The sequence below is a fragment of the Polypterus senegalus genome, chromosome 14 (genome assembly GCF_016835505.1).
Source record: "Polypterus senegalus isolate Bchr_013 chromosome 14, ASM1683550v1, whole genome shotgun sequence".
Lineage (NCBI taxonomy): Eukaryota > Metazoa > Chordata > Cladistia > Polypteriformes > Polypteridae > Polypterus > Polypterus senegalus.
This window is the reverse complement of record NC_053167.1, coordinates 133,807,461-133,834,271: the sequence shown is the minus strand read 5'-3', so window position 1 is coordinate 133,834,271 and position 26,811 is coordinate 133,807,461. Positions and strand designations below refer to the sequence as shown.

The following is a 26,811-nucleotide window of genomic DNA, read 5'->3' as shown; positions in this document are numbered from 1 at the left end:
ACACACTCCCCTTTACCTGTTTGGAGAGGAGCTCCTGCTCCTCTAGCTGAGTCACCGCGATCGGGAAACTCCTCCGGGTTCTCCTCCTCCGGCTGACTGGCCGGCCCGAAGGGAAGACACAGCCCAGCCTCGCTCTCCCCGTCGCTCTCTGCGCCGTCACGCCACGAACAGAGGCCATCTGCCCACCAACAGGTGGTTCGTCCCTCGGGGTCCAGGAGGTAGGCTGACGCAAACGCGGAAAACCCTTCCGTGGCCCTTCCCTCTTGAGCCCGTCACCTACCTCCGGTTGTGACCCGTGGAGCGGGCCGGCATGCCGGCGTCTGGAGGCTGGGTTCTGTGTCCGCCCGGCTTTCTTTTTCCCCATGGCGCGGTGCCTGTAGGTGTTTTTTTTTTTTTTTGCGGCCTCAGTTGCGCTGTGCTGTGCTGTGCTGCGCTGGCTGGCTTGCTTGCAGCTGCGAGCGCGTTCTCTCAGCGCTGTGCTGCGCGTGTTCGCCGTCAAGTCGCAGGCGCGTGCCTCGCGCTTCGGCCTCGGTGGCGCGTTCTCGTCGGGGGCGTGCCCTGCTGCAGTCCAAAGGCCGCCTCAGCGCTGTACTCACAATAGAGCACGCCTCTGCCTCGGGGCCTTCGCCGGCACTGCGGGTGCGGTGTGCGCTCCTGCGCTGAGCTACACGTGCCCCAGGTGTTGTGCCGGGCCGTTACACACAATTTTTATGCAGGTCCCGGTCCAAATGGACGGCCCGGAATCCTGCCGACTACGCCACTGTGAAAGCTGGCCCCGGCACAGACAGACGGACATCAATTTGTCACCCATCACACTGTTTATTTACACTATTTACAAATACAGAAGTCCAGTGCACACTCCACGAACCCCAGTGCCTCTTGCACTGATTCCCCCAAAGTCCAGGGCCCACAGTCTCTTTGCCTTCCTGGCCGCCTCCCGTCCTCTCTCTCCAGTTCAGTCTTTCTGCCTCCCGACTTCCACCACCGACTGGAGGGAGGCGGCCCTTTATGGGGAGCGGATGGGCTCCAGCTGCTTCCCGGCACTTAACAGCGCCACACCCCTGTGTGGCGGAAGTGCCGGCCGTGCACCCGAAGCCATCTGTGTCTCGGTCGTCTTCCCCGGCACTTCCTGGTGTGGCGGAAGTGCCGGGCTCCCGGAATAAACAGGCACTGGGGCGCCGCCTGGCGGTGGCCACGGGTCCCTACAAGGCTGGGCTTCCAAGCCCTGTACCCGAGGCCCCCTGTCTAACCAGGACGGACGCCCCCACTCGCTCTGGAGGAGGCACACGCCTCCTCCGGTCCTCCAAGGCGTCCCGGCCGGGCTCCATCCCCGGCCGAGGGCCACACGGGACGAACCGGCATCGGGGCGCCGCCTGGCGGTAACCACGGGCCCCTACAGGGTAGGGCTTCCATGCCCTCGACCCGTGGCTCCCAATAGAACCAGGACGGACGCCCCCTCGCGGTCTGGAGGAGGCACAAGCCCTCCTCACGTCCTCCTGGGCGTCCCGGCCGGGCTCCAGCCCCGGCCGGCGGCCACAATAGAAAATCACCCGAAAAATCCTGGACCATCGAGAAGTGTCCAAACTGACGACATGAAGAATCGTCTTCGCACCGAACGGGAATCGTCCCCGCATAAATCAAAGTCATCCAGACGATCTGTATATGCATAATTAGATCTGGACCACCCTGTACACTAATAATGAAATGAAAACTTGAGCAATGTCTGAAAGTCAAAATAGTAAGTCTGCAACTGGCAGTCTGGTCTTTCTTTTAACAGTGAAATGATATACTCAATGACAAAAATAAACAATTTTATTGTATGCAAATTGGCTTAATAATTTCTAAAAACATTTCACTCATTCCTCTCTCAATCTCTCTCTCTCACACACACACAATGTGGTTACTTAAATATATACATGATAGTATCTAAAACCCTTGAAACAGAACTGTCTTACATAGCTTTTTCCGTGTGTTGCCACTCTGTAATTTGACAGTCGACATTAGGGCAAGCTATCAGTGTATCTTTGATCAGTCAGTTTGTTCGGGCTGGGATTTTTTCAGATGATGTGTTTTTTCTCAAGGAGCACATTGAGGAAACACAGTCTGAAATTGACAACCATCATTTTATGCTCATGTCTTTAGTTGTGTCTGTTTTCCACCAACTAAGGCCGCACCATATTGCCAGACTGAATACTCTCAACTGTCATATAACACGCTCAGCTACTTTGACCACCTTGACTCTACTCTCAGAAGGAATCATCAAAAGTCCTTTGTTTTTTAATACGAGCAAGTGGTAGCTTTGATCATATGATGCCGCTACAGGATTTTTTGGACCAATTAATAATCACTGTGGCCGACAACCATAAGCAACAATTTGATCATGATGATGGGGAGTTACTTAAAAGGCCTCTATTTATTATGCATTGTTATTTATTTATGGTATTGATTAACTATAACACCTTTTACCTAGTTTATATCATGATTAAGGGATACAAATAAAAGCTTAGAAAGAACACTTCAAATGGATGAATACCTTTGCAATGTATGTGGATGTGGGAGATTAAGATGGAGAGACTCTCTCAGATAATTGTAGGCTTTGGGACCATGTAGGTGGAGGCTGAGGGCAAACTCTTTCTGGTCTTTTGTATACTCATGGCTATGTTTTGACAGGAGATGCATTGGAAGATCTAAAATTCAGTTAGCAAAGACAAATTAGAAAGTCCCCTTGAAATAATAATTAGGATGTTTTAAGGAATTTTACACTTAAGTACATACCATTTTCTCCATATTTTGTGTTTTATTTCTATTTTACCTGAATATAAATCTAGCCTCTTCTTCTGCTCTTCATTAATGAGGTTGTTCTCCCTCAAATTTTGCAGAAGACCAAGCACTGTGTTCTTTACTCTCCTTTCTCGATCCTTAGCATTTTTCTTCTCTCTCTCCATGCTCTCCACCCTAGACAAGGTTTCATTGAGTCTAGCCCTTAGATTTTCAAGAGATGTAGGCAGCGTGTAGGAGTGGTCCTAGTAGACACAAGGAGTCAAGTTTATATCACATCAGTCAATTCATAGTTAGTACAATGTCCTGTCTGCTGGTCTGCATTTGTAATCACATCACCCCTCATTTCCACTGTGAGTACTGCATGCGTGCGTGCGTGTATCTGATTCAACAGCAGCATGTTTCAACCTATATGCATGTGTATGCATTAGTTTATCAGAAAAGCACGATGGGGGTAGGGGGTTGTGTTAAAAGATGTTTGAAAAGGACCTTAATACTCACAACACTGGGATCAGGCAGAGCTTCAGTCTCTTGGACAGGCAAAGAACAGTCTACTGATAGTCTCTCCTGTACACTCACTGAAGTCAGTGTGGTCCTGGTTGCCACTGGCTAATGTGAAAGAAAATAAAATGCTTAAAAACATGAACAGAGTTAGGTATGTCACAGCATAATGCTATGGAATACATCAATGACTCCTTTAAAAAACGGACTTTTCACTGACACTCTAATCCTTATAACCTAACTACACACCTACCCTTTGGAGATGAGTTGGAAACCTGAACACAGAAGGAAGAGCTCCATTTCTGATTCTCATAGTCTGACCTGTGCAATCAAAATCCTCCTGTCTGAAGTCCTCACTGCTGAGCCTGGATGTGTCATTGGCGCTGAAACCTTCCCGTCTATGGGCTACCTCCAACTGATTCCTGAGGTGGATTTCTTTGGGAAACCTTCAAAGTTTGAGAAATGTTAACATCTAACAACAATCTACATAGTTAGTGACTAAATAAGTTTAGCCAAAACGTTATTTGGAGGCTCACTTGAGCAGATGAATGCATAGCATTGCTATCTTAGCCTGGCGTAGCTAAAGTTACAAATATAAAAAGAGATTTTACAATGGCCAAATATAACCAAAACAACTGTTCAGCCTTACCTATGAAATGTAATCCCCCCAGGATCTGGTTTGGAGCGTACAGCTGTTTGTACAATCCCAAACAGCACATGCGTGAGGCATCTTTATCCATTACTTCACTCCACAGCAGTGCCACTCGCAATATGGCGGCGACGTTGACGTACGATGCTGCTGGTCATGCGGCGTCTAGTAGTTCTATGTCTATTCTATGAACGCGTAATAACAATATCTACTCAACAGAGTCTCCAGAAAGGGATTGCGGGTGGGGTTTATGTCACGCGAAGCTTCCTGCGACCGCAATGCATGATGGTCATTGAAGTCCGTTTCTTTTGTACTGGGGAAGGAGTTAGCCGGCGAGTTTAAGGGTTACACTGGCAAAATTCACTGCCTGTTTCAATTGGCTTTACTGGCTCGAGTACTGTTCGCACCTATTCTAAATTCTACATCCATTCTTCTTTACTTTAACATATATCAAGAAAAAAATAGCGGAAACGGAAACATCATTCAAAAACTGGACTCGGGGGTTTTGTGTTATTACAAGTAACGAATTCAGACGACAGTAAAGGGGAACGGATCAGCAGAAAGGTAAAAGAGCAAAATTGCCCGAGCTCGGGGTGCTTTGTTTCTGAGGGTGGAATGGGTAACTGGGTGCTGCTGGCAACAGCGAATACGTCAGGGCTCATATACTGTACTCAGAGATTCACTATTGATTTAATTATTCAAAAAAATTTGGAAGACGATTCAGTTATGGATAGCCCAAGACTTTCCTTTCTCTTTTTGGTAAAGTACGCACTCGCATATAACCTCACTCAACATAAGGCGATTACACAGCATAAAAACAATAAAAAATAATAATAAAGTTTATTTATATAGCACCTTTCATACATTTACAATGCAACACAAAGTGCTTCACAAATAAAAAAAAAAATACAAGTAATGATAATAGAATAAGATAAAAATAGTAACGGCCAATGAAAATAAGAGTACAATTATTTAGAATTGAAATAAAAATATGTTTTAGTTTTATTTTAAAGCTCGTAACATAAGATATATTGAATGGTAATGTGTTCCAGAACTTTGGAACATAAAAATAAAATGGGTTGTTTCACCAAAATTTTTTTTTTTTTTTTCGTGTTTAGCTCTGGGAACAATAAACATCAGGGACATATTCATTTAAGGTTTTCAACAATTAAGATGGCGCAATACTATTAAATGCCTTAAAAATCAGTAATAAAATTTTACAATCAACTTTGTTAAACAGGCAACCAGTGCAGAGATGACAATGCAGGTGTAATGTGTTCCCTCTTTCTGGTATGTGTCAGTATTCTTGCTTGAAAAATAGGCATTGTGGATTAGCTGTAGCTGTTCTGTTACTTACTTAGTTACTACGTAAACAAGGCATTAGAAATTGCAAGGCAAGAAGGGTACTGAGTTGCCTCGAAAGCTTGTACAGTATATTGTAATCTTTTTAGTTAGGCAATAAAAGATGTAATTTTGCTTGACTTCTCACTACACTCATACTGGCTACACGGTACAACACCCAAGTATTAGGGTACATAGGACTAAATTGTTGATTTCCAACGTGGGGTGCAATTTGATTTTTTAGGGGGGCAATTCGAGAATTTAGGTACGTTAAACAATTTATAAAATGAAAAAACAGCAATTCACTGTTAAAAATGATAGAAAAAAACAAACAAATGATTTTTATTTTTTACAGAGACATTTATATATTTATATAAACACTAGCAGAATACCTGCGCTTCGCAGCGGAGAAGTAGTGTGCTAAAGAAGTTATGAAAAAGAAAAGGAAAAATTTTAAAAATAACGTAACATGATTGTTAATGTAATTGTTTTGTCATTGATATGAGTGTTGCTGTCATATATAAACTGCTCAAAAAAATTAAAGGAACACTTTGAAAACACATCAGATCTCAATGGGAAAAAGAAATCCTCCTGAATATCTATACTGATATAGACTTGGTAATGTGTTAGGAACGAAAGGATGCCACATCGTTTGATGGAAATGAAAATGATCAACCTACAGAGCCCTGAATTCAAAGACGCCCCAAAAATCAGAGTGAAAAAATGATGTGGCAGGCTAGTCCATTTTGCCAAAATTGAATTGCAGCAACTCCAAATTGTACGCAGCACTTTGTATGGCCCCTGTGTTCTTGTATACATGCCTGACAACATCGGTGCATGCTTCTAATGAGATGACAGATGGTGTTGTGGGGATCTCCTCCCAGATCTGGACCAGGGCATCACTGAGCTCCTGGACAGTCTGAGGTGCAACCTGGTGGCATTGGATGGACCAAAACATAATGTCCCAGAGGTGTTCTATTGGATTTAGGTCATGAAAGTGTGGTGGCCAGTCAATGGTATCAATTCCTTCATCCTCCAGGAACTGCCTGCATACTCTTACCACATGAGGCCAGGAATTGTCGTGCACCAGGAGCCACTGTACCAGCATAGGGTCTGACAATGGGTCCAAGGATTCCATCCTGATACCTAATGGCAGCCAAGGTGCCTTTGTCAAGCCTGTAGCGGTCTGTGTGACCCTCCATGGATATGCCTCCCCAGACAATCATTAACCCACCACCAAACTGCTCATGCTGAATGATGTTACAGGCAGCATAATGTTCTCCATGGCTTCTCCAGACCCTTTCACTTCTGTCACGTGCTCAGAGTGAACCTGCTCTCATCTGTAAAAAGCACAGGGCACCAGTGGTGCATCTGCCAATTCTGGTATTCTATGGCGAATGCCAATCGAGCTGCATGCTGCTGGGCAGTGAGCTCAGGGCCCATTAGAGGACATGGGGCCCTTGGGTCACCCTCATGAAGTCTTTCTGGTTGTTTGGTCAGAGACATTCACACCAGTGGGCTGCTGGAGGTCATTTTGTAGGGCTCTGGCAGTGCTCATCCTGTTCCTCCTTGCCCAAAGGAGCAGATACTGGTCCTGCTGATGGGTTATGGACCTTCTATGGCCCTCTCCAGCTCTCCTACAGTAACTGCTTGTCTCCTAGAATCTCCTCCATGCCCTTGAGACTGTGCAGGGAGACACAGCAAACCTTCTGGCAATGACACATATTGATGTGCCATCCTGGAGAAGTTGGACTACCTGTGCAACCTCTGGAGGGTCCAGGTATCGCCTCATGCTACCAGTAGTGACACTGACTGTAGCCAAATGCAAAACTAGTGAAGAAACAGTCAGAAAAGATGAGGAGGGAAAAATGTCAGTGGCCTCCACCTGTTAAACCATTCCTGTTTTGGGGGTCATCTCATTGTTGCCCCTCTAGTGCATCTGTTGTTAATTTCATTAACACCACAACAGCTGAAACTGATTAACAACCCCCTCTGCTACTTAACTGACCAGATTAATATCCCATAAGTTTCATTGACTTTATGCTATACTCTGATTAAAAAGTGTTCCTTTAATTCTTTTGAGCAGTATATTTATATATATATATATATATATATATATTTATATTTATATATAGCAAAATACCCGCTTGGTAGCGGATAAGTAAAAGAAAAGGAAACATTTTAATGATAACGTAACATGATTGACAATGTAATTGTTTTGTCATTGTCATGAGTGCTACTGGCATATATATATATATATATATATATATATATATATATACATGTGTACATATATACTCACACACATATACTATGGGGTGCCAAACAGGCAAATACATTGATTTTCTGAATATATAAAGTCGTCGTCAGAATATATAAAGTCAAAGCTTGAATATATAAGGTCATTCCCGAATATATAAAGTCAAAAGTTGAATATATAAAGTCATCGCTGGTATATATAAAGTCAAAACCTGAATATATAAAGTCAACGTGGGAATATATAAAGTCAGCGCTGGAATATATAAAGTCAAAACCTGAATATATAAAGTCAGCGTCGGAATTTATAATGTCATTCCTGATTATATAAAGTCAACATCGGAGTATATAAACTCATTCCTGAATATATAAAGTCAAAATATGTTGATTGAAACGACTGAACTAAGTTAACAAAAACGTATTCAGAAAAATAAATTTAAAAAACACTGTTCGGTTAATGTTTTGAAAATGATGCATGTGCCCTGCCCAGGATTGGTTCCTGCCTTGCGCCCAGTGTTGGCTGGGATTGGCTCCAGCAGACCCCCGTGACCCTGTGGTCAGATTCAACGGGTTGGGAAATGAATGGATATTCCAGCGCTGACTTTGTATATTTCGACGCTGACTTTATATATTTAAGTTTTGACCTTATATAATCCAGCGCTTACTTTATATATTCCGAAATATTCCAATGCCGTCTTTATATACTCAGGTTTTGACTTTATATATTTGGGAATGACTTTATATATTCAAGTTTTGACTTTATATACACCGACGCTGACTTTATATATTCAAGTTTTGACTTTATTTATTCCGACAGTGTCTTTATATGATCAAGTTTGACTTTATATATTCGGGAATGACTTTATATATACAAGTTTTGACTTTATATAGTTAAATTTAGTCATCATTGCATAACTTTTTCTTTACCATAGAAATTTAAAGACTAAATTCAACTTCCATTCCTACCAAAGATATTTCTGGCGACTAAATAGAACCTACTTATATCCAAATTCGAGCTATTGAGCTGTCGCCTGCCTGCCTGAATAAGTCACTCTCACTTCGCTCTTACTTTTTTACCGTTCATGTAATCATGGTTAGTGGCGGAAAAATTATAAAATGGAAGGAGGATTACACGGAGTATGGCTTTACCAAAACAATTATTGATGGTGAATCGATTATTCATAAAGCTTCAATTGGTGATCTGTTTTTCTGTGTTAACCTCATATTTTTTCATACTTCTTCTCAAACCAAGGGGGTGCGAGGGTAAAATGAATCAGGAAGCACTGATCAATGTAATCGGTGTACCAGGAAATCATGCATTGACAGAAGTTCCCCTTTGCTTGGAATGCAAAGTGTGATTAAATGCATTAATTTTTAATGCGTTATGGAGCACATGCATCGAAGCTTCTCAACTGCGCTTGTGCTAAGAAAAGGAAACATTTTAAAAATAACGTAACACTATTGTCAATGTAACCTTTTGTAAGTAGTGCCTGGAGGATTCAGTGTGGAGAAACTCTAGAGACAGCGTGTGTATTAACTTAGATTTAACTGTAGATTTTTCTGTGAGTATTTGGTGGCAGCGTCACAAAGTCGCTTCCATAACACTGCGTTAGCTGCGGAGCTCAGCTCAGAGCGAAATGAGGTGAATGGGAGGGGAGATGATGACGTGACTCCCCAACCCGCTTTAACTGTCAACCCCCCACAAACACAGTCTGTCAGAATTTGCATAAGCACAGCCCTTCACCTGCAATTTTAACTTAGTTACAAAGTGATCAAAACTCTCGTTTATATCCTGCATCCTCTCATTAAACTTGTATCCCGCATTACCCGTGGGCATGACAAACGCCAGCGGCAGCCTGTCTATGAACTTAATTTAAACTTTAGGTTTACACTGTTTTGTTTCCGAAGTAGCAGCACTCATGAATATGGTTGTATATGTCAATCACTCGCTTCTTATTGTTTCGCTGCCTTCTCAATTATATAATGCATGTTTTCGTGCATTATTGCGTTGACAGTCAGTTCACGTGATTACGTGGGAGACGTGATGATGTCACATGAAACTCCGCTTACCATGGCTTTCCAGCTCAACTCCATTACAGTATATGGAGAAAAATAGCGTCCAGTTATGACCATTACGCGTAGAATCTCGAAATGAAACCTGCCCAACTTTTGTAAGGAAGCTGTAAGGATTGAGCCTGCCAAATTTCAGCCTTCCACCCACACGGGAAGTTGGAGAATTAATGATGAGTCAGTGAGTGAGTGAGGGCTTTGCCTTCTATTAGTATAGATAGAAGGGATGGTGAAGAACCCTTTAATGATTTTACAACTGGCTTGGGTTTTTCTAGTTAGAAATTGTTTTTACCATTAAAATAATATGAATTGTAACAATGATTATAAAATTTTGCAATATAACAAAAATATAAAATGATCAAAATATTACAGAAAAATCTGTCATTAAAGTTACTTTATATTTATGAATATCACGTCTCTTAAGTTTTGAAAACTGTATTTTCATATTACTTCATATTATATATATATTTTTTTAACAATTTCTTAGTGGGTTTCCTCCCACAGTCCAAAGACATGCAGGTTTAGGTGCATTGGCAATCCTAAATTGTCCCTAGTGTGTTGGTGTGTGTGTGTGTGTGCCCTGAGGTGGGCTGGCGCCCTGCCCGTGATTTGTTCCTGCCTTGCGCCCTGTGTTGGCTGGGATTGGCTCCAGCAGACCCCTGTGACCCTGTAATAGGATATAGTGGGTTGGAAAATGACTGACTGATTGACAATTGGTCACTTTGTGTCTTCTTCCACCACTCCACCATGAGTGTCACTCACCTTCTCCTGATTCTGACTTCCCTGTGCAGCTAAGGTAGCATCTTTTTAGCTGGACTTGGGGAGAACTTCCTGGGTCAAAGCAGTGCACATCGGAAGCACTGCCAGGCCATGCAAAATTGTACCAAAGTAGGGACAGCATTCCCCTACAGCTCCTTCTGGTGGTGCTGAAGTACCCCAACAAGGCTGTCTGTCAGGACTAATATGTCCTATGGGATTACAAATGGGAGTTCAACCATAGGAATGTTGCCTCTATGTGTACAGGGGGAACACATGGCTCCAGGAAGCAGCCTCCCTCTGTCCTTGAATTATGGCCAGGATGCCTGTCCATCCACATCCTTCTGTTATGGGTTCCTGGTTCAGTGGGGAATTAACCGTGATCTCCATCAAGATGCCATGATATTCAAAATAATCATCCCTAAAGCATGTTATTATTTATTCCTTGTTATTATTGTAAAGAAGCACCAGGGTTCAGTATCATTTGCATCTTTCATTGGCTGAGGAGTTAATTTTGTTTTGTCATTTCAGTTTGGTTGGATGCTTACCAGTACCACGTTTGTGAAGTCGTCTGCTGAGTTAATATAAGAAATATAAAAATTTTGGTTTTACTCATATAAATGAATGAAGTGCCTAGTGCCATAATATAATGTTAGTGCTTGTGATAATGGAGAGCATTTGAAATCAAGAACTGATTCCTTTCCAAATGGAGAAATATAAAAGCATACTAATTCTACCTAGATGTGTATCTGCCTCAAAAGCATTCCCTAATGCAATGCATTAGTCACAGTGAACTGTCTCACAATTAATTCAGTCCTCTGTCTGGACACACATCTAATCATATTTAAAAATATCTAGCCTACCCTGTTGAAAGTCAGCAAACAGTAAATTTCATGGATGAATGTGAATGAAGAAGTGTTGGTATTATGGTGATAGGCACAGCATAGCAAGGAAAGAATACAAACTCTGAATCTATGCTTGTGTGTGCAGCAAAGAATGAAGAGAGGAGATCTTGAAGTTCAACTTGAAATATATTAGTAAATTATACCATCCATCTATCCTTATATACCACTTTATATTTAGACACATGTCAGATACATTTAAAAAAATACATTTTATTTGTATGAATCGGTTTCTGATATTACATATAGCTTTTTGTGTAAATTATACAGTCCTTGCAGGAAGCTAGACTTTTGAAAATGTGCTTTCCTCGGCACATTTACAGGAAATTAGCTGATATTCAGTTTTGTTTTTTTTATCTTTACTCCAAGTTTCCTGTTTTTTTGTGTGTGTAAAGTATTTCTAAGGAAATTGTGGAAGAAAAAATTCGCACACACTTCTACCCTCATCTCTGTTGACAAGAAAGCCATTATTGGTCTTTCTCTCACAGGCTGGAGATTGCATATTGTGCAATGACTTAGATATGTCTTGCTGCGGGTAGAATGTCTTTATTATTTTTTTAGTGGCATAAGCAATTCTGTCTTTTTAAAATTTTAACTGTTAAGAGGTTGAACAGGCTTATTTCATTCTGATTTGGCAGAGGAGTAACTTAAGTAGGTGAGTGAATATTTAAATGTGTTTTCACTTGTGTAGAATTGTGCTACTGAAAGTATGTACGTTTTTGTGATTTCTCATCCTTCTGCCACTTTTTGCTTCTCTTGTCACATTTGGTTCCATTTTTTATAACTTCGACAGCAAAATCCCTCCTGGGTATGATGTTAATCTGCATCCAGCCCTGCATGTAGGCCTTCCAACCTGCGGGGGAAAAACCTAGGGGTGGGTGGCAGAATTGGCACTCCAGCCACCATAGAAAACCTCCCGTTGTTCCATTTCATCTGAACTAGTGTGGTGTTGAGGTGTCACCCGCTGCATGGCTGCACTCGGGTAATCTGGGATCTGGAGTTGGTTTGTCATGTGGTGGGTCCGGCAATGCGGCAGTATCAGCGCCTGCTCCTAACCTGTCTGTCTCTTTATTCACTAGAGTTACATTGGGTTTCCATACACCAGTGAGTATTTGGTGCTCTCACCCTTTAAATGCAACACTTAAATCAAACACTCAGGGCCAACTTCACCAAGATTCTCACACAATGTGGCAGGACTTGTTTCCCTTTCCACCTGTATCAGTCCGTGCTCCTAACTCTCTCTCTCTCTCTCTCTCTCTCTCTCTATCTATCTATCTATCTATCTATCTATCTATCTATCTATCTATCTATCTATCTATCTATCTATCTATCACTCTCTCTCTGTCAACAGCAAAATGTGACATTGATGGATTATGATTTCTACCAGAATTTGCTGCCTTCATAGACAGCAATGAGAAAGCTGTAGGGGAAAAATCAAAATAAAAAAAATGTAAAAAACTATTTGAGGTTGCATCTTATGGAATTAATACTGACAAAAAGCATTTGGGAAATGTGGTTTAAAGGATACATTAGGTATTTTTTAACTTGAAAGTTATTTCTTTACAGTCATGATATATATTCATTTCTGTTCTAATGTAAAGCATTTTTAATGGATACATTTAAAATAAAGAAAAACACCTAACTTGCTATTACCAAATACATCAGCTTTTCTAGCCAGGAGTGTTATTGAATTTTGATCAACATCTTGAGATTGTGTGCATATTGCTATACAGTGTATCCAAAAACAACATTTAGATGATTTAGCCATTTTGAAAGCAGACTGGCTGTGTACTTCACTCTGCTGATCATCTACCTCCATAGCAGGGCTTTGTTTTCAATTAGTCTGCAAGCGCTCTTATTGATGTTATTGAATGTTGATGCCTAGATATGGACAGCTGTTCTTTTGACAATTAGACAGTAATTACTGAAGAAATGTAACACTTACAGACTTTCAGTATGTGTGATAAAAATGCTTAAAAGTTGGTTTACAATTGTTATGAATCACAACTCAGGGCTACATCATCATATTAGTGGCTGAACTAAAGGTCTACCAGGAATTTGAACAGTTTTTCTTACTAAGTACAATAGAAGTACTCGATTAAAAAGCTTTGTCCTTAGTTCTTTTATTACCATATCCTCAAACAATAATTGGTTTGTCATGCTTTGGACTATTGTATAATCTGGCATTTTCATTTCCTCATTATTTTAGCATGCATACACATGCCACACTACAGAAAATGCATAAGGCTGAGTGTTGGTTGGCGATTTGTTGGTTTAAAACATAACACAGGATGTAATACATGAAAAGTAGGAGCTGTTGAGGAAAATAAGTTTGATCTCAGTGTGGTTCTTTGTGCATTTATGTATTTAAAGATCTTCTGTAAAAAGCCAGATCTCACCCCAGGGACAAGTAAAGTATCATATCTTACCCTATCATATCTTATATCATATCATAATTGTCGATAAACTACTGTGTCTGTATGTGATTCAGCTTATGTGCCAGCATTTGCTTATAAAAATATGATTTGAGTACACAGTAGAAGAAAGTAATATGATTTGTGTAAGCATGTTCCATTAGTGCTGGTGGGTGTTATGAATCACAGCAGATGTGTACTCAAATCAGATGATTTCAGGATTTGCTGACAGATATGCTGATATACCAGACACTTTCCACACTTTTTTGCAGAGCATCATTTGCTACAAGCCATGGCAGAATGTAACCTATCCCCATTGTTCAATTTTAAATGCCAGAACAGGCTATTAATTTTTGTAATAAAAAAAAAAACAGTTCACTGACAGACTTGCCCATCTCATTTTTCTACCCAAGTTTTTAAGTCAGTTAATTGACCAATGTATACAACCAAGTCAAATGCAGAGTCATCTAAAAAAAAAATGTTTTTCACATTTTTTTAAATCTATATTTTCCTGAAATATTTTTTTGTCTTAGCTTTGATGTGTTTCTAATGCAGTAACAATTCTGTTAACTGCCAACAGTGACATCACTAGAATTTCATCCTAGGTTGGGGGAATTACAATATGTAGGGACAGGAACATGAATGTTTAATTAAGCTAAAACTTGAATTTTAATGATTTTTTCATTTGATAGGCAGATGGCCTTTTTGAATGGTCACTGCCCATCACTGGCAATCAATCAATCAATCAACTTTATTTAAAGTGCAGAATTGCCATGAGGCATGATCCCAATATACTGTACAAAGTAATAATAATAATTTAAGCATTCAATGAATTTTTCAAAGATGATAAGCCTGGCTGAATTCTAAGTCCCATTGTAATGAAGAGGAGTAAAGGTAGGTTTATTCTTGATGTAAAAATATTGACTGAATTTGCTTCTCTTACACATAATGGCAGGCTGTTCCACAGATAAGGTACACTGTAGACAAATGCTCTGTGGCCAACTGATTTTTTTCTTAACTGAAGGAATGGCCAGAAGACTCTCATTACACGAGCGAAGAGGATATACCAGAGTGTATATTGTAATTAGCTCAGCTAAGTAAGGTGGTGCATGTCCATGCAACACCTAGTATGTTAAATAAAAGAACTTTAAAATTAGTTCTTGCTTGTACTGGTAACCAGTGAAGTGAAACTAGAATTCATGTTATGTGCTCAATTTTTTTTTTTATTTTTGTCAAGATTCTAGCTGCAGCATTCTGAACAAATTGAAGACTTCTAGTAGCACAACTCGGAAGACCTGAGAAAAGGGCATTACAATAATTAAGTGTAGTAGAAACAATTGCATATATTAATGTTTCAGCCCATCATGAAAAGATAGAATAGAATGGATTCTTGTAATATTATTAAGGTGATAAAATGCTGTCTTGCCCAATCATAATTAAGTCCAAGACTGTTTCTGATAATCATCCATCCATCATCCAACCTGCGATATCCTAACAGAGGGTCACGGGGAGGGTGTCTGCTGGAGCCAATCCCAGCCAACACAGGGCGCAAGGCAGGAACAAATCCCGGGCAAGGCGCCAACCCACCGCAGGGCACACACACCCACACACCAGGAACAATTTAGGATCACCAATGCACCTAACCTGCATGTCTTTGGACTGTGGGGGGAAACCAGAGCACCCAGAGGAAACCCACGCAGACACGAGGAGAACATGCAAACTCCATGCAGGGTGGACCTGGGAAGCAAACCTAGGTCTTCCTGATAATCAACTGGCTGAAATTGAGAATCAGTTTAAATATATATATATATATATATTTTTTTTTTTTGTATTTTCTGGTGTTGTAAAAAACCAAATATTTTCATACCAATCACAGTTTTCTGACTTAGTTTGAAAGATTTAAGGTATCCTTACAATTTAAGGCAGGATGATCTGTTAAACAAGACTGCAAGCTTGTCAATATGTTTAATAAATGACAGATTCAGTGTTTACTTCCAAACCATGTCTTTTTCAAATATGAATTAAATATCTTGTTTAAAACAGTTTTTTTTTTTTTTTACCATTAATAAAAATAAATTGTAATGTTACAATACATGCATTTTGGCAGAGGTCACCATTTATGAAGCCTGAAAAATCCCACACAATTTAGCTTAATTAAGTGGCATAATACCACTACATTTCCAATGCAAAAACAAGCCTTTCATTATTGCCACTTGTATCCCATTATGGAATTAGTTTAAAATAAAAATGCACATTTTGTGCATGCTTTGAGAGTGCAGTGATGAGACATTCAACAGTCCGTTGCAAATATTTTGTCTTATAGAATCAAGCATTTGAGTGAGCTGAAATGATGATGAGATTATTAGCTATTTAATAAAGTGGTATACATAGCAGCGATAAAGAAAGAAAATCTTTGCATTCGCCCTCCTGTTAGTATGAATATTATGAACATAATTACAGTTGCCTCCATCCATTTTCTAACCTATGTACCCAATTCATAATCACTGGGAGCTTGTGCCTATCCCAACTACTCTGGAGACAGGATTGAGCCTGGGATGGGTTGCCAAACTTGGGGTGCAGAGCTGCACATCAATTTACAGTGATTACAAAATGAGCAGCTCCATATGTTCATTCCAAAATATTTTTTTAGTTAGTGTTTGCAAACTTTCAATGTCGGTTAGACATTTGTGTGGTCTTTTATACATTTTGTTTTGGTGAAACATGTCTCTGCAAGCCAGAGTGTATTGGTTTCCTTACTTTGTAAGGCATTCTTAATATATTTTGGGACTTTTATAATACTTTTGAAGCTTAAATACCTTTTAGGCCCATGTAGGCCGAAGACAATAAAGTATTGGCACCAGAATGCCTCAGGTAATGCCTTTTCTGCCAAACTTGTTAGTAGGGTACTTTTTGTTTTTAGAAACATCTCTTGAATAGTCTGATAATCTGTTTCTCATGCTGTTAGGGAGAGGAAATTAAAAGTTTAGTTTGATAACCTGAAATCTGCCCTATCTTTCCACTTAAACTATGGTTGCACAAAATATCGAAGTCAAAGAAATGTAGCAAATAAATCAATGAATTGTAAAGACTTAGAGAGAAACTCATACACCAACACAGAAATACAATTTTTGATATACATATCTCGCATGACCAGGAAGTTTGTGGCAGAAATGATGTCACACACCTTCAGTCAAGTACACTAGCAACAGTATGTTAACCAAGCCACAAAATGGCTGCACACATAAGAAACAACACAATGACAAAAAAATCGTGAAATATTTCTTACCTCTTGAAAGACAAGACAAATAAAAAATTCCAAGCACAAAAGTATTTTCTATATATATATCAAAATTATACACATGTGACAAAAAGGTATCAAAAAACAAGTGAAATACAATCAGAAATAAAAATAATAAAAAGTGCATATCATAAATGTTAAGCATGTGTTAATTATATGTACAAATGTTAAAGACTGCTTTGAGCTTGTTTTATTTAACATTGCCTCCAGTAACAAATTTGAACTTTCTCATTCAGCTCTATGTGTAATTCTTGGCTATAAATAAAGTTGACTGACTACATTATCTAAGTAAATTAATTGTGGGCATACCTGCTGTGACATCTTGTCATGCTATATATCCTGTTGTTCTTACCATGAAAGCTTTCAGAGCTATTTATGTCTAGGTGTGATTAACTAGTTCAGATAGACTCTTTTGGTTATCATCTATATGTCTGTGTACTGACAGTTAAATGGTGAAATATTAAAAAAAAATGAGAGTGTGATTCAGGAGAAACAGAGGGTGGAGTGGTGGCTCTGAGGCTAAGGATCTGTCCTAGTGTCCAGAAGGTTGCCCTGTCACTGCCAAAAGAGATCCTACTCTGCTGGGCCCTTGAGCAAGACCCTTAACCTGTAATTGCTCCAGGGGCGCTGTACAATGGCTGACCCTGTGCTCTGACCCCAAGGAGTATGCAAAAACTAACAAATTACTAATACAAGAAATTGTATACGGCTAAATAAAAGAACAAATAAAAAGTACAGAGTCAAAGGGGCAAACAAAAAAGTCAAGACCAGAAGAGAAAATGAGAGAGAGAAATCAAAGCCAAATCACACACCAAAAAACAGAACCTGTTTCTAGAACCAGTATTTAAAATGAAAAGAATTGAAAGTCTTCAAGTTTTATTTAATCTTGGATACAAAATGCGCATGGAGATAACCTCTTAGCTCTTTACCAATTGAAAAGTGGTGACGAACACCCCAAGCAACCATGACCAGCATCATGATGTCAGAATCCAAAAAATGGTGCTAACCATTATCAAAACAAAAATGTGTCCAAAAAGATGTTGAATAAAAGTCTGCAATCAAGAAAATGACCACAGAATTAAATTTCCTGAGTAGAAAATCCCCTGGAAATGACACCTAAATGTTTTGTATGGCTTAAGTAAAGCCCAGAAAAAAATTAAAACGAATCTCCATTCATAACAGTCAGCCTGTCTTCTGAAAGTGATATTTGAAGAGACTTTCTGTTTATGTCATGTAGACAGTAATCACGTTAGCTGATCCCTTTTAAATTATGTTTTTCTTAGGTAAACATGTCAGGAACATCTGATTGTGCAGTTCTCAACACTGGGCGGAAGATGCCTCTGATTGGTCTTGGTACTTGGAAGAGCGAGCCTGGCAAGGTATGAGGTTACAGTGCTGCTTCAGCATTTTTATTCATGGGCTTTTGTTTTATTTTTGCATTACCTTGTGATCTTCAACCTGAAGAAGGAAGGAAAAGCCGCACATTCTTGTGGTAGAATCCTCTTATGCAGGTGTTTCTTTGTAGAGAAATCTGAACCCTGAAATGTGGGGAAAAGTGTATATTTATGTTGGCTTCTGCTTTCTAGTTCTTACCATTGTTTTAAGTTCCTATTTTTTTAGTATTCACTGACTGTAGCATATAAATTAGAATTTTGCCCATCTTCTTATATAATGATATGATTGATATGGCAGAGTGGTGGCTCTGAGGCTAGGGATCTGCACTGGCAATTGGAAGGTTGCCGGTTCGAATCCTGTAAATGCCAATAGGGACTCTGCTCTGTTGGGCCCTTGAGCAAGGCCATTAACCTGCAATTGCTGAGTACTTTGAGTACTGAGAAAAGCGCTATATAAATGCAAAGAATTATTAATTATAATTATAATATACTACCATGGCTGTTCGTTTGTCTGTCCAGGATTTTAAATCACATGTAGCTCGCAAACCGTTTGACCTATTGACCTGAAATTTGGTGCACATATACTACGTGACCTCTACTATCTGCTTTCGGGGTGATGATTGACCTCCAAGGTTATTCCTCTTTTTATTTTTATTTTATTTTATTGTAGAATCAACTCTCAGCAGTAGGGCGGCCATGCAGTGCATGCGTACGGGCGCCGTTCTTATCCCTCCCACCTTCGCCATCACTTCCTCTACCTCTTCATATCTTAAATCATTCTTGAGACAGATTGAACACTTAAGTGCCCGCTTAAGTGGAAAATTAAGTAAAATGTAGTAAGTAATTGCAACACAAATGCTGACTTAATCAGTTTTAGTTAACGCGAGAAGATGCAGACGTAAGAAGAGAAGAAGCGGGCCGCTCAGGAAGCAGCAAGTGCATCAACGTCTGAGCAAACAAATGCTAAAAGTACAGAGAAAGAGGATGAAAACTAGGAATGCTCAAGTCAAGTGTAACGTGCAGTGCACTGTCACTGGTAGACTTTAATGGTGCTTCACAGAGAATAGTATACTATATTTACTACTTTTTGCTGTAATTGTGTTATTGTACAAGTGAAGAGTTGAGATCAAACAGTTGGTTTCAGACAAGAAAACATTATTTCTTATAGTCTGAGGGTCCTTTAGATGCCTTTTTGTAAACTCCAAGTGGGCTTTAATGTGTCTTTTCAAATATGTACCAGCCATTGTAGTATTTTTGGGATTGTTTATAGGTGTATTTTTATTTTAAACATTTTTCTTATGTCATTGGTTTTATTTTAGCAATTACAGTAGCTTTTCAGTTAGACTAGACTTGTGGAAGCTTTTTTTTTTTAAAATTATGTCTTATTTTGATTACTTACAGGATGCTCTGTGGAGGTATCATGTGATCAGTTTATTTGTGCTGATGACATCACACGACGTTATCTATGAAAATTCAGCATTTGCTTCACTCTTTATCCCTGGGTGGATAAAACAAAAATGAGTCTTGGGAAGAACTCTAGTATAGTTGCCTGTTTTTCAAAGAAAGCTCTTAGTGCCAGATTTTTTAATTTGTTTTGTTTAGCCCTTGACTTTGATTTTTGATTATCCTTTTGATTGTGGTGCATGGTTCTCCCATTTTCAATCTCTGCTCTGCATTTTTAACCAGGATTTTTGGTGAATTTTGCATCTCCTGGTCCTTTTTTGCTTCACAATAATTCAGAGACATTGTTCTCATTGCAACCATCACTGGTAAGGAACAGTGCTGCAGACTTAGTTACTGTTTTTAATCACATGTCACAGAATACAACTGGCAGGACATCTAGTAAGCGACTCGGTCATCAGGTGGCCATTTAGATGAGCGGTAGAAACTGCTCCTTGTAACTCAACCAACCCAACCTCAGGGAGTACAGCTGCTGTCAGAGGAATGGTATTTAACATTTTATTTTATTCTGGGCTACATTTTTCTAACTTAATTCTTTAGGGTGGATTTATGTTTTAAACATCAGGTTTTTCCAGGGGAAAGTTATTTTCTTAATTTAAAGTCACTTTTTGGTACTTGAAGTTTGGCACTGGTCTGTCCCAAAAGAAAGTCTTCATTTTCTGGACCTGTTCCGACATAAAAAATAAGTACTTTGGACTTGCCCTTCCATCTAGTCATAACAGATGATGCATAGGAGTTAGTTTAGCAAAGGCACAATTAGCAGGAGGAAGAAAGGACAATGGAATGGTGAAATAAATAGGGTGTGTAAGAAAGGGAGTTTGTTTTTGTTATTATAGTGGTGAAAAAAGGACTAAACAGACCCTTTAACCAACAAGAAGACAATACTGTCTAGATTTGTTATATATTTGTTTGGTGCTTTGTTGCACCCTCTGTTTGCTTTTATTACTTACCTGGCTCTGTTACCCAGCTTCAGGCAGTAAATTTCTTTAAGACAATGGGAATCGGTTATACTGCTGTTAATCTGATGTATCAAAAATACTATGTGTGTAGGCCAGCCCAGGACACAGACAGACAGACACCTAAATGTCCACAAAAAGCACACGTTTATTCTGTACAATGTCCACACAGCACACAGTGCCCCTGCGTCACACACCCTCTTCAAGGGCCTTCCAATGGTCCTGCACCGCCTCCACTCCTCTTCCCCGAGCTCTGTCCTCTTCCTCCCAAATCCAGCTGTCAACTAGAGGGAGGCGGCCCCTTTTATTCTCACCCGGATGTGCTCCAGGTGATCCCTGATTGACTTGAGCACCTGGAAACCCTCCGGGTGTCCCCAGTATTCCCTCCACCAGCACCTCCGAGTGTGGCGGAAGTGCTGATGTCCGAGGCCGCACAATTTTCCAGACGCCCCCTGGCAGTGGCCACGGGCCCTTATAGGGTTGAGCTTCTATGCTCAAACCCCGTGGCACCCTTACAATGCGGGGCGGTTGTCCTCTCATGGTCCTGGGAAGGTACAGTCCCTCTCCTGGTCTGTCCAGGCATGGTGACTGGGCACAACCCCCAGCTGACCACCACATATGTAACTATGTGAACTTTTTTGTACACAATATTTTTTATTTTTTGTCAGGGACTAATTTTACTAGTTCACTGGAGCACCTCTTCAACATGCTACATACTACCAATGAGTCAAACAATCGTGCTGTAAATTAAGTCTTGCTTTTCGAAAGTGACTATTCTTGGCTTTTGTTGATTGTCATTAGAAAACACTGTTTTTACAAGAAACTGTATTGTTTTGAATTCTAAAAAGGTAATTAGTAGGAACAATGGGAATTTGGGGTATAATTTTGCCCAGTTGAACATCCTATAAAAATGACACTTTCATTCTTCTTTAAATGTAATCCTGTTATCTGTAGTCTTGTACTGTTACAAAGTTTTGGAGGATTTGGATCAAAAGCAATATACACTGAATTGTGGTTTACTTTAACTTATGACTTATATAGCATTGACATTTACAAGCTGCTTATTTACTGGGGACATGCAATAAATTGAATGTTTTATGCAGAAAAGACCAGGTGAAAAGAAATATTATGGTGAAATCTGTACAATTTCCCAGTTGAACCAAATTACTGGCGTTGCTCAGTTTAGTCAGTGTCTTGCTCCTTCTGGCATTTTGTTAATACTCTTACACTATATATTAGCTGAGCAGGTTGTGGATCGGAGAGCTGTGCTACAATAACATCTTTGGGGTTAGCGGCCCATTAAAAAGCACTGTAGTATCCACTTCCTCTGTGTTCTGTTCATGGGTTACTCCTTTACTTAGCTGAGCAAGCATTAAAACTCACAAAGGAATGCTGTCGCTCCCGGCTTGTGTTGGACTTGGGGCTTGAAGTGTTTCTGCTTTGCAAACCTGAGTGTAGTGATGCATCACGGTACAGGGATACACACCAGTTCTCTGAAATATTGCATGTATTTCACCACCAAGAGCCTGTCATCCCTACCCTGTTGTACAAAGTATATGTACTGTATATCAGTGAGACAACCCCCTCCAAATTTGTATATATTTTTACTGCGCTATGCGGAGTAAGAAGAAACAGATAGATTAGGGAGTACTGCATGTACCCAAGAAGGCAACTTGGTAAACACATCTACTTTGAGCTTTGTGAAACATTAGTGCCACCCCTTCTCTTTTAGTCACAACCTTCATTTGCAGTCCTGCGTCTCCATGCAATTCCTTCACTTCCTCCAGTGCTAAGCAAAGGAAAGGATGTGGTGTATTTGTAAACTGTTATTACCGGCAAATAATCAGAATGTGATTCAGACCCATGAATGTAATACTCAGATATTAACACTATCAAGTAAGCGAACCAGTCATTGTGTCTTTGCCTCAGGCGCTGACATCCAAGGTTCTCCCCATAAGGGGAGAGCAAAGGTACGTACACATGGCGAACCCCAATTAGGGCAAAACGTGTAGCGTGCTCTTTGCATTATTTGGCATGTACTGTATCACATATCTATGAACTGAGGGGAGGAGGCAGATGTTTGCCGACCGGCTGACCAACCACAAGAGTTACTTGGTAGGTAATCATCCAGATAATCAGATTGTGATTCACACCTATGAATATAATACTCCACCTTGTCAAGTAAGCAAACCAACCGCTGTGGCCCAACGTCAGAGGCTTCACCTCAGGTGCTAATGTCCGAGGTTCGATCCCCGTAAAGGGAAGCAAAGGTAATCTGACAAGCCTCAATTAGGGCGAAACACATGTCGTGTACTCTTTATATTATGTATCATGTATATAGATAAAGATAACCTTGTTTTGTAACTTTTGCAACTTTGGCATATTCTGGGTTGGGTAATGCTGTAAAAGCACTGCATATAGTTCACACTCTACATTTGCAAAGAAAAGTTTCTAGCTTAATTTATTTTTGTTATTTATTTACAAGGAAAACTAACTATAGTACCTTTGACAACAAATGTAAAGACATTTTTGTGTAACCATTAACCTTTAGTCACTTCTAGTTACAGAGAATCAGAGTTTTTCAGTCCTGCTATGATTATATGGCTGACGTTTCTTGTAATAAATGTGTTTGTTATTAAGAGTAGTATAAATGAAAAACCAACATATTTGAATACATTGTCAAAAGCATTTAAATATAATTTAGTCTATGGGAATGTTTTTGGAAAAAAAAACTCGGTAACACAATCTAATATACCACTAAAATGTGTCCACTTAATTAATATAGAATGTGACCAATTAAATATTTAGCTTCAAACAAATACATGCTTGTAAAAATGAGAAGTGGTCAAACATGTTTTTTTCCTAACAGCCAGCTGCATTTCACACACTCCGTTTCCTGTCACCATTAGCTTAAACCCCTGTGGGAGGTGAAGTTTATCTGTAGCCATTCTCTGGATTTTGGAGCAATGCCCACTCACAAAATCTACCATTCATGGTTGCTAATGCTGTGCTTGTCGCACAAAAATGTAATTATAGAACAGTATTCTGAACAAGTGTTTACATCCATATTAAGTCTTAGCATAGTTTACATTTAAATTTTATTTTTTTATTTAACTTATCGGAACACTAGAGTTTATTGTAATTGAGTAAACATCACCCTGGGATACCATATAGCAACAAATGTTACAGGACAAGGTTACAAAATTGATCTCTGTATGTGAAGAGCTCAGTATAATACAATACATGCTAGTTAGACTTCCTTGGTTACAAAACCCTATCAGGTATCATCAGTTACAAAGAAATTAACCAATTGTGAGCCATCAGATGCTTCCTAAACACATAGAGGGAGTCAGAAGTTCAAATGGAGGTGGGCAGCTCATTGCATCAGCTTGTAACTACACATAGAAATAGCCTGAATTGAGATTTGAGGTGGCATCACCAGATGCCGTTAATCAACAGACCTGAGTGGATGAGAAGGACCCTAGGTCTTCACAAGTGCCTCTGTATATTTTTAGGTGCTGATCTGTTGACAACTCTGTAGGCAGGCATCATCAAGGATTTGAACTTAACAGTACTGCCACAAGGATCCATTGTAGTGATGTGAAAAGAGAAGTGACGTGCCTGCCTTGGCTAGTTGAACACCAGATGTTCTGCTGCATTTTGAACACCTGCCACATGCCGGAACTTCTACCAGTAAACTGTTACCATGGCCTAGATATGACAAGATCGAAGAATATATCTCCCAGATGGCCTGGGAATGCCTTGTGATCCTACAGTATGATTTGGCAAATGTGGCAGGATAAAGGGACGTATTGGCCAAACTGCTAAGACTGTTGCCCCCCTGCAACAGTCTCATATAAGTGGTGTAAAATAAAATTGGAATTTGAGGTTTTTGCCCATCAATCTAAACACAAGTACTTTGTAGAAACCCCTTTTAGCAAAAATTATAATTTCAGGTGTTACTGGGTATGTCTCTACAAGCTTTAATGACCTGGATTTGGACAGATTATTCTATTCTTCCTAGCAAATACTCTCCATCTTTATAGAATTGGACCTAAACTTCATGTTCTGTGTAGTTTAGGTTTGGCCTTTGGATTGGCCATTCAAAGACAGGCAGAGAGTTTTCCTGAAACTATTGTAGCATTGCCTTGGCTATACACTTCTGATCGCTGCCATACTGAAAGCCAAACTTCAACCCAGTCTGAAGTGGCATGGACTCGGGAGCAGATTTTCCTGTCTATATTTGGCTGCATTCATCCTACCCTCAATTCTGACAAGTCTCTCTGTCCTTAACCACTGATACACACACCCATACCATGATGCTGCCATCATCATGCTTCACTGTAGGAACTATATTAAGCAGATGATGAACAATGCCTAATCTTCTCTAGACAAAGTTATTATGTCCAAAGAGTTCAAATTATGTCTCATCAAACCAGTGAATGTTTTTCCTTATACTCTTAGAATCCTTTAAACTGTCATATGCCTTTTCCTGTAGAGTAGCTTCTGTCTAGCCACTCTACCTTAAATGCTTAATTGACTTAGTGCTGCTAAGATGGATATCTTTCCAACAGGTTCTCTTTTCTGAGCAAAGGACTTCTGAGGAACTGCTAGAGTGACCATTGTGTTCTTGGTCATAGTTCTACAATTAATCATTGGACAGATATTGTTGGTTTCCATTTGCAGTCAATAGTTTCTACTTTGTTTTATTATGTAATTTAACAAATCTATATCTTTATATATGCTAGTTCCCACTGTGTGGATTAACTCCTTCCTCAGTAGCTGTTAGTAGATGACTGGATGGCATGCTGTTGCACCAACATTATTTTTTGCGAAGGAACGCATTTTTTTTCCCCACATATCACTACTACTTACATGCTTATCAACACCCACGTGTAACTCGGAATTTTCTGAGATGCTGCCTGCTTCATAGAGAGTTCATAATTATCCTCTAGGCTCACTTTCATGCAGTACAGTGTGAACCCAATATGTTCACTCATGATGCTGACGACACTTGCTCTTCAGTACTGTGAAATGGCAGGATTAAAACAACTAAAGTCATAAAAGACACCCTGGAAACACAACAGTTCCCTTACAACACAATAACACCCGACAGCATACAAAATGGAAATAATGTCAATCATATTTTACCTGCAAAAAAAGCTTGAAAATCACAAAGCAATCTGTGAAAATTTACTATACAAGTGTGAATGGGCTCTTAGAGTTCAGCAGTCTGTACGACATTATAGTATGTTTGAAAGGATTGCAATCAGTGTTAGTTTATGGAGGCTTTGTTTAATAAGTCTTAGTTTATGGAAGCTTTGTTTTATAATAATAAAAAAAAAGATAATAGTTCAGGTGTCTTGATTGCTGTCTAATTAGTTTTAGTTTTATGACATGCTGTCTGAGCCACATAGTTCAGTTTTTAATTAATTTAAATATCTGTTTATTCATTAAAATAATCTTCATATGGTGTATTTCTATCACCATGCAGTTATCAGTATCAATTAGTCAGTTTTATTTAACACCTTCCATAGTAATTTAAACATTAAAATCCTATTCTGATGGGGTAAGCTTTTAGGACTTATGTATGTAAAGTCACTGTTATCACACATTGTTCTTAACCTTTACAGTGGATTCACAAGTTTTAAGATGTACTTGGAAAAATGACAGAGAAAGATCTGCCTTCTATGGTCACACAATGTTGTCACCTCAAAACAGTCGCATGTGTTGTAGCTACGTAATTACAGGTAGTCCCCAGGTTACGGACATCCGACCTACAACATATGAACGGGGTCGCAGCCGCTCCGTCATCTTCGGCCTGGGGACGCTGCAAGCGGTGGCTGGATGGAGGCTGGAGGGGGCGATTTTGCTGATCGCCCAGTGTAGTGTCCCTTGGGGTGCCCGCCCACCACACATGGCTACCCCGTTCATTCTCGGTGGACGGCTGGTAATGCTGCAAGCGGTGATCCGGTTGTGGCTGAACGGAGGCCATTGAGGTTGAACGGGGCAGCATTGTAGTGTGCCTCGGATGG

The 26,811-nt window shown here is 39.8% G+C and overlaps 2 protein-coding genes across 3 annotated transcripts in view; one reads left to right on the top strand and one right to left on the bottom strand.

The window, feature by feature from the left end:
* Positions 1 to 2,481: 2,481 nt before the first annotated feature.
* On the bottom strand, positions 2,482 to 3,959 carry LOC120514641 (THAP domain-containing protein 6-like). The gene is made up of 4 exons (XM_039735135.1): positions 3,929 to 3,959; positions 3,533 to 3,725; positions 3,280 to 3,387; positions 2,482 to 3,023 (listed from the first exon to the last, which is right to left on the bottom strand). The coding sequence occupies exons 2-4, from the start codon at positions 3,590 to 3,592 to the stop codon at positions 2,748 to 2,750; spliced, it is 444 nt and encodes a 147-aa protein (XP_039591069.1). The 5' UTR covers positions 3,593 to 3,725; positions 3,929 to 3,959; the 3' UTR covers positions 2,482 to 2,747.
* Positions 3,960 to 4,232: 273 nt separating this feature from the next.
* akr1a1b (aldo-keto reductase family 1, member A1b (aldehyde reductase)) overlaps positions 4,233 to 26,811 on the top strand; it is a 69,837-nt gene continuing 47,258 nt past the window's right edge. Inside the window, exons 1-2 of one of the 2 annotated variants that reach the window (XM_039735122.1) lie at positions 4,233 to 4,492; positions 18,249 to 18,344. In XM_039735122.1, the coding sequence (XP_039591056.1) occupies positions 18,255 to 18,344 (90 nt within the window). In that variant the 5' untranslated portion in view covers positions 4,233 to 4,492; positions 18,249 to 18,254. Of the gene's footprint in view, positions 4,493 to 11,719; positions 11,909 to 18,248; positions 18,345 to 26,811 lie in introns of those variants that run through there. The other variant, XM_039735123.1, reaches the window with a different exon arrangement.